This window comes from Mobula hypostoma, chromosome X1 (assembly GCF_963921235.1).
Source record: "Mobula hypostoma chromosome X1, sMobHyp1.1, whole genome shotgun sequence".
Lineage (NCBI taxonomy): Eukaryota > Metazoa > Chordata > Chondrichthyes > Myliobatiformes > Myliobatidae > Mobula > Mobula hypostoma.
This window is the reverse complement of record NC_086128.1, coordinates 3008236-3021527: the sequence shown is the minus strand read 5'-3', so window position 1 is coordinate 3021527 and position 13292 is coordinate 3008236. Positions and strand designations below refer to the sequence as shown.

General features: G+C 36.5%; 1 protein-coding gene across 9 annotated transcripts in view; it reads right to left on the bottom strand.

Moving 5' to 3' along the window:
* gpatch8 (G patch domain containing 8) overlaps positions 1-13292 on the bottom strand; it is a 137434-nt gene that overhangs the window by 91988 nt on the left and 32154 nt on the right. For 6 of the 9 annotated variants that reach the window (XM_063036959.1, XM_063036963.1, XM_063036961.1 and 3 more), the window contains one exon: positions 2568-2635. In XM_063036959.1, the coding sequence (XP_062893029.1) occupies positions 2568-2635 (68 nt within the window). Of the gene's footprint in view, positions 1-2567; positions 2636-4425; positions 4471-13292 lie in introns of all 9 variants that reach the window. The other 3 variants (XM_063036966.1, XM_063036967.1, XM_063036968.1) reach the window with 1 other exon arrangement.

Sequence of the window (13292 nt, the reverse complement as noted above, 5' to 3'; positions counted from 1 at the left end):
CCACTACTGATGTCAGACTCGTTGGCCTATAATTTCCTGGTTTATTTTTTGAGCCTTTCTTAAACAATGGAACAACATTAGCTATCCTCCAATCCTCCAATCCTCCGGCACCTCAACCGTCACGAAAGATGTTTTAAGTACCCCTGCAATTTCTACACTTGCCTCCATCAGGGCCTGAGGGAACACTTCATCCACCCTAATTTGCCTCAAGACAGCAAAAACCTACTCCTCTATAATCTGTATAGAGTCCGTTAAGTTGATGCCGTTTTACCTGTCCATTTCCTGACTAAATACAGATGCAAAAAATCCCATTTAAGATCTCCCCATCTGTTTTGGCTGCATGCATGGATTACAATCTGATCTTCCAGAGGAAGAATTTAGTTCTTTGCAATCATTTTTCTCTCAACATATCTGTACAGTCCCGTAGGATTCTCCTTCACCTTAAGTTTTCTTTTGCATTGCTTATACTCCATAAGCACGCCGGCTGGTGGCGTAGTGGCATCAGTGCCAGACTTTGGAGCGAAGGCTCCCGAGTTCGAATGCAGCCGGCTCCCTTGCATGCTATCCATCCGTGCTGGGTTGAGCATCGAGCTAGCAACTCGGCCTCGTAAAAATAAAAAAGCCTGCTAAAATAACGCCGTCATGACGGCGTCCCGATGACTCCACTTAGAGTTAAGGGCTTTCTTCTTCTTCACACTCCATAAGCAGCTCATTTGTTCATATACCCTCAATGCACCTCTTTTGCTTAACCAAAATCTCAAGAGATATTTCTCAATATCTCTTGAAAAGCAAGGTTCTCTACACCTGCTATTTTTACCTTTTATCCTGGCAGCCACATACAAGCTTTGTACTCTCAAAATGTTACTTTTCAAGGTCTCCCTCCCACTTACCAAGTACACCTTTGCCAGAAAACAGTCTGTCCCAATCCACACCTGGCTGATAATTTCTGATACCATCAAGATCGGCTTTTCTTCAATTGATACTGACAACCCACAGACCAGACCCATCTCTTTGCATATTTTCTTTGAAACTAATGGTATTGTGATCACTAGATGCAAAATGTTCCCCTACACAAACTTCCATCACCTGCCCTGTCTCATTGCAGATCAAGTACTGCACACTCTCTCGCTGGGACTTCTATGTACTGATTAAGACCACAAGAGACCATAAGATATAGGAGCAGAATTAGGCCATCTGGCCCATTGAGCCTGCTCTGCCATTTCATCATGGCTGATCCATCTCCCGCTCAGCTCCAATCTCTTGCCTTCGCTCCATATCCCTTCATGCCTTGACCAATCAAGAATCTATCAATCTCTGCCTTAAATATACATGCAGACTTCTCCTCCACAGCTGCCTGTGACAATGAATTCCAGACTCACTACTCAGGTTAAAAAAAAAATTCCTCATCTCCGTTCTAAAAGGATGTCCCTCTATTCTGAGGCTGTGTCCTCTGGTCTTAAGACTCTCCCACCATAGGAAACATCTTCTTGATTTTCCTGAACACATTTGACAAACTTCATCTCATCTAGTCCTTTTACAGTATGAGAATCCCAGCCAATATTCGGAAAGTTAAAATCACCAACTGTAACAACCATATGTTTCTTGCAACAGTCTGCGATCTCTCTACAAATTTGTTCCTCTAAATCCCTCAGACTGTTCGTGGTCTGTAACATAGCCCCAGTAACATGGTCATACCTTTCTTGATACACAGCTCCACCTGTAACACCTCACTATGCAATTTCACCAGTCTGTCCTGACTGAGCACTGCCATGACATTTTCCTTGACTAGTAATGCCACCCCTCCCCTTCAGTAATCCCTCCCACTCTAAAACAACAGAACACTGGAATATTGAGCCACCAGTCCTGCCCCTCCTGCAATCAAGTCTCACTAATGGCTAAGATAGAATTCCAGGTGTTGATCCATGTCCAGTACTCATCTGCCTTTCTGATACTTCTTGCATTGAAATACACACAGATCAGGATACTAGTCACACCATGCTCAACCTTTTTTAGATTCCTGACATTGTCTAAGGTCTTAACATCTGTCTCCAGAAGCTCAATACTATCTGCTCCCATGCCCCTGCAACTCTCATCTAAAATCATAATGTGTTCAAAGGTTTACTATTTCCTTCACTCACTCCCTTTGACTAAATGGCAGATTTCCCACTGCTATTCATTTACACATCCAACAGCTAAAGAAACTTCACATTAAGAACGTCAAAAAAAAACTGTAGATGAAGGAAATCTGATAAAAATGGTAACGGATAGAAGCTCAGCATATATTTGTGATGTTCCATTGAAAGGAATACAGCAAAGGAGTCAGACAACCATTAATTTCTACATTATTTTCACAGATGCAAATTTACATGCGGAATGATTCCGGCAATTTTGTTTTCTATTAAGGCCAGCACTTTTTGAAGAAACCATGAAGAGTCTATTCTTTTACCAATTCTTCAGGAGCTTTACAATTTATATAAATTTCAGAGACAATTTGCTGCAGGGTATATCAAACAGTTTAAGAATTAAATTTGCTGTCACAATCACATAATCCAACTCAGCAGCCTTACCTCCATTTCCATCCGGCCCATACCCATGACATCATATTTGACGATAATCGGAATAGGATCTGTCCTTCCTAAAATAGAAGAATACATTTGTAGCAAGAGTAGCCACATTCAGCTATAATTACGTGCTCGGGACTGGTGGGAAAAGATCTTGCCTTAGAGTGCAGAGGCCAGAAAGCTACAGTGATCCAAACAAAAGCCATTCTCACAGCTTAGTTTTAACAGCACTCATTGTAGGTTTTCTAGAACAGTGAAGATTAGATAACACACTCGTGAAAGTCTGCACACTAATCATCAATTGAAGAATCCGAAGAATTTAATGCTCATAGCATTTATCATGCTTTAAATCAAAGCTGCAAATTTAATTCTTATGAAATTCTGAAGGAGCTATTTATACAGCCTGACTTCTTACAAAGAAGGAGTGAAAGTTTTGAATTTATTTTAAAACTCTACAGATTTAGGTGACATTTGGCCAAGGCCTTATCTAGTTCCTTTTATTGAACCAGAGAGATGCTTGTTTCTAATTTACAAGATTAAAATTTTTTTTTTGGAGTTGGCAGTGGAAGGGGACAGGAAAAGGAAGACGAAAAATTAACTAAAAGTGAAATTGAATAAACATATTACAAGATTTTGTATGAACAAAGATTGGGAAAACAAGGAACAATTCAAACAAGACCATTTGCAATAAGCCGAAAAGTTTTCATATATAAAATCAAAAGATGTTGACTGCCTGATTAAGTACCTTGAAAACAATTTGAGTGCAAGTGCATCAATAATGTACTTTGCTTTTAGCAATTCAACACCAGCTGCACTCACTGTACTACTTAATTTGGTTTGGAAAGTAACTTCTCTTCCTGCATTAAGACTTATGATCAAATATGCCTTTAAGTACACTGCTTCCAACCTTGGTCTTTGTTACATTAAAATTAAATTTCAAGCTACACATTTATAATTGTATATAAGCCATAACAGACAATTTATGAACTTCGCAATGCAGGCATTTATCCATTACTATGAGGTTTACAGCAAACATGCTGATGCAGGAGTCTAAGCTGTGAAAAGGACTTATGCAAAGAAAATTAAACTTTCAACTGTACTAATTGAACTATGTTTAAGAATCAGAATTTTTTTAATCCACTCAACCAGCCAAACAAAGCAAATGGGACAGCCTAGCACTTTACTACCACATATCTAAATCAGGACATCAGCAGCTGCCTGCTGAGGGGAACGGAACAATCTACTTACCTTTGATGTTCAACAAATTTGGTGAAATACATATTGGTTTCTCCACAGAAAAGTGGTGTATCTTAAATTAAAAATAACCACTCACTTATTTTTTTTGGGAGCAAGCCAATTCATAAAATAGCATATTGATTAGCCATTGGGCTCTGACTTAATCTGTACAAGAGAAATATCAAAAACAGTGTTATAGAAGTCATCAACTTTTATAACTTAGTTGGGTGCATTGTGAAGGGACTCCGATCAGGTTGCTGTACAGATTAAGAAAATTTTACAATTATTAGTAATACTAGTGTTTTTTAAATTTAATTAAAATATTGATTTGCAGTAGCTTGCACAAGTGCCCGGCAAATGGGTAAAATCAACTTTTGCACAATACTACACATTGATAGAGGAGATTTGATTATTTAAGTAGCACATATTACAAAATCACTTCGCACCACTTAATCCCTAATGGACAACAATTAACACTTAGGACAGATGTATTTAAATAATTTTACTAAGAAAAAAAGATAATGAATATCAAGCAGCAGAATGAACGCTAAACAGAGAAGGAAAATAAGCCTTTCATATTGGTGCACTGATGACAGAGGGAAAGTAATTCAGTCTGAAATAAAATTACCACTGCTAAGTTTACCATCACCACAACATCTCCACGATCAAAATGCTGTAAAAAAGAAATACCACTTGTTAGGTGGGAACAGTGAAGAAACAAGTGTTTAGCAAATGAGGACAGCATAAGATACTACTGAGAACAGGAACAGTTGTGCTTTGCTGAGAGCAAGGTTATGGTCCGTTTTGAGCAATCATTTCCTGGCCACATGGTTTAATTTTGGCAAAATTTAGGTAGGTATTGTGGGTTCTTTTCATCTAAGTACACTTTCACTCCATATTGGCTTTTTGAACAATTCTCAGCACAATATACTCTTAAGCCTGCACTCAAAATCTAGACAGAAATGTGTCACCATGCACTTCTTCAACAATTACTTCATGTGCTTTGATGAAATAGTACCAAATCTATTTGTGACTGCTGAAGTAAGACTCCCAATCTGACCTGGTTTGAGTGCTGCACATTTGAACTTTAGGTTAAGGCTGCTCACTTAAGAAACAAGGATTGTTTTTATATTACCCCAGTATGATCTAACAACTTGAATTTAAATAACAATTTTAATATTAAAAAAATGTTTTTAAACAGAATTTGACATTGTGCCACATAAGGAGATTAGGCTGATGAAAGGGGTTAAGTTTTATGCTGCATCTTGGAAGAAAGGTAGAGAGTTTAGCAATGAAATTCCTGAGTTTGAGGTCTTCAGAAACAAAGACAAAACTGGCCGGAGTGCATTGATTAAAATAGGATATGTGTAAGATTCCGGGATTGGACACGGTTAGGGAGATGAGGCATTGAACAACTTGAAAACAAGGTTGAGAATTTTAAAATTTAAGTGCTGGTCACCAGGAGCTAATTTAAGTCATGATGGCAGGAAAGTGGATTTGGAGAAAGTTAGCATATGGGCAAAAGTTTGGGTGAGTTTTTTAAAAAAAAATGCAAAATGGAAGAGGATGGGAGCTTAGCTTGAATCACATTACCTGATTATCTAACTGTGAAGAGTGCCACATAATAGTGTTTTTGTTTCCATAAATCTATTCCATTCCCTTCATGATTGATTTCATCTGTCACAAATAACAGATTTGCCAGTGTTGCTTATGTGCAGTTTGTACATACATATATTACATTTTCCCAGTGTTCTGGCTTCCTCCCCACATTCTGGGTTGATAGTTAATTGGGCAGTGTAAAGTTGTAGTAGATCAGGGGGGTGCTGTTTGGAATGTTGGAATGAGTGTAAATAAATTTTTGATGGTCAGCATAAATGTAAGTAGGCCAAAGGACCTCTTTCTGTGCTGTTAAGACTTTACTTTTGGCAAGCTGCTGGACTATTTGGCTAGTGCTGTCATTTACCATATCCCCAGACCTCCACTTTATCTTGCAGTTCCATCATTTGCACAATTTTATTTTTCAATTAAAAGGTGATGAGAATAGCCTGCAATCATTTGGAAATCCAGCTAACCCTCCACCTATAGCCTGGAATTTACAGTACTATGATAGCTGTACTATTCTTTCCATAAAATGGATAGTGGCTTCGGGATTTGCCTGTTCATGAAGGCAAATATTTATATTCTAATATCGCCGTGGAGAATCGCATTCTTCTAAAGCCCATTTTGCTTACAGCCTTAAACTAAAAAGTCCCTAGAACTGCCGTGAATTAAAAATTGGCCAACTTCTGGTGATACATTGGTGCAACTAGTAAACCTGCAGCCAAAGTTTAATGCTGACCTCCAAGTTAATGTGCAAATTTCACACAAATTCTCTCTAACTTGTCTCCCCAGAACCTACTAAGTTCCTCCACTTGCAACCTATTGTATTAATTGCACACTGAAAAGTTTTGGCATTGTTCAAACTCTTATCTAAGGAAAGCAAACTTAATGGCAATTTACTATTCTTTCAGGATGAGGATTGAATTTAATCAACAAGAACACCAAATAATGTGTACAGCTCAAACCTCTAGAAGGAAACAACAGCTTTGAAAGAGCACAAATGTTGGCTCCTATGCAGAAGTTGGAAGCACCTCCATGAACTTAAGTAGCAGAATCACAATGGTAATATCCTCACAGAAGCTTGACAAAAAATGTTTGCATTATCTTAGTCTGAGTAGCTTCACTAACATGGGCTGTAATTTTACAATGCAGATGCATGAAAAGCAAATTATCTCAGACTTACATCATATACTTAAACAGCCAAATTATAGGTGTTGTACAAATACAATCAAAATTTTAGCTTGCTAGCATTACAAAGACCTAGAAGTTCACAAAACACACACAATTACAAAAATGAAGTCCTAAGGAAGGATCCTGAATGCAGCACAAGGGTAGAAAAATAAGCCCTGCAGCAACACATCTGACAGGAAGGAAAGGCAATAGTCATTCAGTATCAAAATGCATGGATTATAGAAATGTCAAACATTATTCATTGCAAATGTACATTTTTAAATTACTATTTGCATTTTTGCTAGCAGACATTAAAGAATAAAATGAGTTAAAATAATTTTGAACAGATAGCTGATAGGTTCTATCAAATGATTCTATCACAAATATATTATCAACCTTAAGTAATTTTGTATTTCTGAAATAATCACTTGGATGGGCAGAAAATGAGTAATCTGAATCTTCCAATTTAAGCATCATAATATTGATGAGGATAGTTAAGATGGACAAAACATCTGATTTGTAATTCAACGCTTTCTTTGCCTCCTCCAGGAAATGAAAAATATCTGAATTATCATGCTGTATTTATGCGTTACTTAAAAGTTATTTACTGTGATTCAAGAAAACTAAATCTTTCCCTTTACTAAGTGGCTTTTTTTTAAAAAAACATTTCAAATTTTATTAATTGCATAGAAAAATATTTTTATCATTGTGGTATGACTATGCACTCAAGTCAATTATCTTTTACTGTGTGCAAAAGGCAGGAATTCTTAACATCAAAAGTCTGGCAATAAATTAGAAAGGAGTCCATGCATATGAGGAGAAATCTCTGATTCAGGTAACAAGGATTAATTTTATTAGTGAAGGTTACAATACATAACTCAGTTAAACATAAGCCTACTGGTTTGACTAGGGATGGTGCAACACACATGCCACTTCTGAACTTTTAGTGCTAATGCAAAAATTACTCTTGCATTTGCTAAATGGCAGTGCCACATCAACCCAAAATTCGGCCCTAGTCTTCAGCTTTACATTGTAAATTCAATTTTGTGCATCAAATCACATGGTACATAGCATAGAAGTGAAGTTATTATTCAGATCAAAGATAAAATATGCAATGTTTTAATCTTGTATTGTAAATTGTATCCAATAAAAGGCAAATCAATTTGTGAAAATACACTTCACGTACCTGTTAATCTTTTTGCAAGAATTGCCAAACTACTCTCACTTAAGTTGCACTTAACCACTTTGGAATGGCATATTATTACATCTTGCATCATATAAATCAATAGTGCCTTTAGACTTCATGGTCAGTGTGTCAAAATGGTTACATTCTTCAATAACAATCATACTTGAAGGCTACAAGGCTGCATTACCACCATTCTCTCTGGAAGAATCACATTAACAGCAGCATGGGGATTCAAATGCATAACAAGCCCAGTTAAGATTTCAGATTGAGCATCATTTGATGCTTTTAAGGAAAGCTTATTTTAAAATAACGCTTGGAAGCAATAAGTGATTTAGTGAAAAATCGGAACACTTGCATCCAGATTTCACTTATCATCAAATGCATATTAAGCGTATATTTTGTATGTGCATTTTCTCAAAGTACTAAAATGCTACCCACAAAGATAATAAGTGTTTTAGAAATAACTACTTCTGCAGGCAAGATTTAGGGTGAAGGAAATGAAGAATGGAAAAAACGCATGGTTCACAATTACTTTGTTCTCTTAACTGGCCAATACTCAAGAGTGAAAGAGTATTTAGTGGAACTGAAGATCAACAGGTGCACTTGAGATATTTGACTTGAAGAATGTAACAACAATCACTTAGGTAAATTTCCTAATTTATTTTTGATGTTTGCAAGTTGCAAGAAATAATAAGCATTTTCACTCTTGTGCTTGAAACAGTTCTTCTAGTACATGGCAGGATCTTGTAAATTCTTGTGCCTCAATGCTTTTTTTTGAATAGCACAGACCATGAGAATACATACACATGTAGGTGCACATTAATGAATCAAGCAAAAGCAGTATGCAAGTATTAATTTGAGACCATAAAATGGCACGTGTGTTAAGACATTAGTTTTGAAGTGATCCACTGTAAGATAATGCTATGCATATGAAAATGCCCCAGTCATGGCCTAGATAACACAGAAAAATAATTAATATAATTAATATCAATACATGAACATAAATCATAAATAACTGCCATTTTAAATATACAAAGTTTCTACCCTTAATTTACTCTAGAACAGACAAAAAGATGACCCACATCATAAAACATTTGATAAATAAATAAACAGAACAACTTCAGCTGCAAATAGGTTATTAATGCCAATTCTCCTGAATATGATAATGTGTCAATATTACAGGATATTAGACTGATGTGGCTTAATTCCCACCAGATAAACTGAAAAATGAGTCGAACTAAGTTCAACTAAAAATTGTCTAGTACCTTCAACTCCGAACAGCTAAGATGGCAAATGCAATACTAAACTTCTTTATTGTTTATCCTGATTTAATCCAGCTGGTTTGAGCAAGGATGTATACCCAGCATTGGTGGCTATTCCAGAAAAATGCAATATCTCCTGCACATTGAAATCATGTTTAGTGAAGGCATGCCCTATAATTACATTACCAATTGTTTAAGAAGTGTTAAGTATGGGACTACAATTTTTGCTTGTCACCCAGAAGAAATAGAAAAAATTAGGATTTACAAACCTTGGATGTGGCTACTGATCCTGAACAAATTCTCTACTAATCCTTGATTTTTGAGCATTAATCAAGAATTATCACTAACTACAGAACTGTACCCTGTTTTAATCAGGATCACACAGGAGTATAATTCAATCTTCACGAAAGTTGACTGGCTTTGTACAGGTAGCAGAATTGCTATCAACCTGTAGCTTGTAAAAGAAAATTCACTGGAAACAAATCCTTGCCCAGCTGTTGATGACAGAGTCCTCATTAACTATAGAATTTAATTAATTTTTACCATAATACCATAAATCGCAGAGTTAAAATGGAGTATTATTTTCATTGGATGGATTATTTCTCATCCAGAGAATTTAGTTCAACAGCAGGATGATGAGAATGTACCATCCAGTGTGCAGTTCCAATTAAATGCAGAATGGTATGCCTAATAAACGATGAGAAATAATATGAAAAATTAGCATACTTTAAATGAACCAAAGAACATATTATATTTGAGCACATCGGAAAGATTTTTGTCTTCAAGTAAAACGAAACCAAGGGTCAAAATACACCCTTCCACTACAATCTTCGCATTTGAGTCAGAAATTATTTATAAAAATACTTTTGTGATCAAATATAGGCTTTGAAAGTGAAATTACTGTTCTAATTAAATTGTGAAACAACTTAAGGAGGCTTTTAGACACTCCATTAATTTAAATAATCTATTAGTTTTACTGAATTGCTAGTTAAGTCATCTTTACAAGCTAATGAGTTAGAATCACTCCAATTGGTAATGGCACAAACCAACAGCACTTCAATCAACTTGTGCATACATGAGATAAGATATGCCAAACAGACAAGTCAACTATGGAGACACAAGAAAGACTGCAGATGCAACACAGTTCCACTTAACCTTCCTTCAAGCTATCCTACACAATCATGACAATAAATGGACACCAATGTTGGCACACATGCATGTGTCTTTCCTTGCCCAAGTCTGAAATGTTTCTGACTATGGAAGGTACCTCACCACTAATTAATTTGATCTTTTGTCCAACAGAAACTCCAAATTCACTAGTGGACACAAATCCATAACCACATCATTTGGAGCACATTGCTATGATCAGTTACACGGCATGAGGAACTCTGCAACAGGTTGTGTTGACAATTAAGCTAATTACTTATACCATCATTTGATTTCATGCAGATACATCCAAGATGAAGTCAGCCAACTTTGGGCACCACAGTAGTATAGCGGTTACGTCATGCTATCTATTACAGCTCGTGTTGGAGTTCAATTCCGACGTCCTTTGTAAGGAGTCTCTGCACGTCCTTCCCGTAGAATATGTGGGTTTTTTTCCAGGTCCTCCAGTTTCTGGTCAAAAGACGTACCAGGGAGGTTAATTGGTCATTGTGATTAGGTTAGGGCTAAATCAGAGTTGTTGGGGGTTGCCGGGCGGTGCAGCTCAAAGGGCAGAAGGGTCTATTCTGCGCTGTATCTCTAAATAAATAAATACTAAAAGCTCATTATAAATTGATTGCTCAAGTTCACTACACAGAACTGTCAACAGTTAAACGTATAAACTGTAAGATCAGCAAGGGGCTGGGAAAATGGGTGAGTAAGGTAAGAGGGCAGAGGAACAGCCAAAGTGTGGCTAAAGAAAATGTGGCAGCAAATGAAGAGGGCAAGAGGAAGGTAGTGGAACATGAGGGGAAGCAGCACTGTAAAGCGGGGGCCAGAAAGAGGGGAACATCATCATTAATTACATAATTCAGATCTACCCTGCCAGACTTTGTTTTGTTTATTTCTATACAGGAGTCTGGTAGTCAAGAGAATGACTTATTCAGTAACTTTGGCATGGACCTCCACAAAACGTGGCACTAAATTGTCAAATCCACTGAATATTACCAAAAGTTCAAGAACATCTATAATGACTTTCACTGCACACGATGAGCTTCACCTTTAACCATATTATATCTGGCATATGTTTAATTTTATTAGAAAAAGGTTTTAACTTAGCCAGAAGCAATTTTTGGAGATAAGCACGTATAAAATTAATTCCATTTTGTTGATGCTAAATATCAACTAAATGAATGATGACACAATCAGAATTCAAACTCATCCAATGTAATATAATGTAATCCAATATAACATTCATATTGGGAAATTCAAGGTTACCCAAGTCAAGTTCAGGCCCCTTAATGCACAATGGATCCCACTCTCCCACCTCCACACAAAATAGAGTTAATCTGACAGAGGAAAAAAATGATTGAATCAAGTGGAAGAGCAAACACCACAAGCAACAGGAAAGGACACTAAATAATTTGTACATAAGAACTTTAACCGAATCAGCAGGAGCATAACAGCATGCAATTTACGAAGGTTACTCGTGAGATGCAATGCAAAAATTAATAATGAAAATACTTTCATACCTTACCTGAGCATTTTTGCTATTATATAACAGAACTTTACGTTCTGCTCAGTGCACAAATAAAAATGACCCTGAAGCAGAAGTTGTGAAATTCTTACGTACATGTTAATCGTGATTGTTTTGCTCAAAACTACAGTGCACCCACAGCTACATGCACACAAGCCAATGTTAAAGTGTAGGGTCTCATTGCTTAAGCAGTTTTTGAATGTCCTGATTACAAACAAAAACTGATTAAATCAATAAAAATAGGCACTTACCTGATTCTTAAACAACAAGGTGCACAACAAAGTTGCATCTTAATCACCGCAAAGCACTTACCAGTATAGGTACAATTGGTGCAATTCTCTTTCATGATTCAAAAAGATAAAAAAGCAAAAATCATTAATCTCTGGGTTTGCGGTTATGACTCTTTCCCTTTTGGCTAAAATAGAATGGGATAAGAGCATTGGTATTATGTTCTAAATCTTTCCAAAAAAAAGGCCATTTTCATCAGGTCATTCTTTACAGCCAAAATACGACTTCAATATGTAGCTTGTTTCGACACAATAAAACTGGTACATATATTTTTAAATAATGCTCAAGATGAAATTTGAATTATAAATTGTATTTCATGAAGATTTTACATTTGAAACATATATATGAATTTTAATATTGGCCTTAGAGAATGACCCAGCTCTAGTGTAAATTTCTGATATCATTATATTAAGGTAGGTATTGGAAAAGCAAAAGTTCATACCAATTTAACACAAAGTGTTTCTCAAACTGTGGAACATGGCAAGGGTTAAAACGTTCCTATTCATCACTGCCACTTGCCATCTCCAAGACATGCAGCAGTACTAAAGTTCTGCTGAACGAGAATAGCAGAAAGAAAGAAACAGTTACCGTGGAAAGGAAGGGTTGTGGGGGTGGGCAGAAAGAGAAGGAGAATGACATCTGTGCAGAATATGTGGTTAAACTTATTGATACTAATGTAATGTCCAAAACACAAGTTTAAATTGATGAGCTCATGTCCAACTATTAAGCGTGGTCTCAAGACTTGGCTTCATGTTTATCCTGAAGCTCTAATTATCAATGGCCAACATGCAATGTTGGTGAAGGTGAGATGTGGAAAAGAATACTAAATATTCAATGCACAAGTCCAATTTTTCTAGGTATTATCCACCTGATAATCTGATTAATGCACCCACCGTGCATTTACGAAATCCCAGGTGAGCTCAATTTCTGGCTTCCTTGTTTTGCACCAATATCAATGTGCACGCTTTCAGTCATTTCTTCTGGTTTATTCAAGTAAATTAATAGGGTCAAAGCACTCAGCTTTTCAAACAAAGCAAAAATCCCTTTAAGCATCAAGTTAAAGTTCATGCTGTCCAGAAATCTGAAGTTGTGTTGGGCAAAGTAGCATTTACAAACCTTCAACAAAGAAACATTTCGACCAAAGTACTATATATTATTAATGCTAAATCTTCCAAATCTACTCATTGAGACAAACCCTTAAGTTTGAAAACAATGGGTGCCACAAGGCAGTTTATCCCCCATGTTCCAGAAATTGAAATTAAAGTGTTATAGAGATGCTTCCATGTCACCAATCAAATGATCCAAGTGCT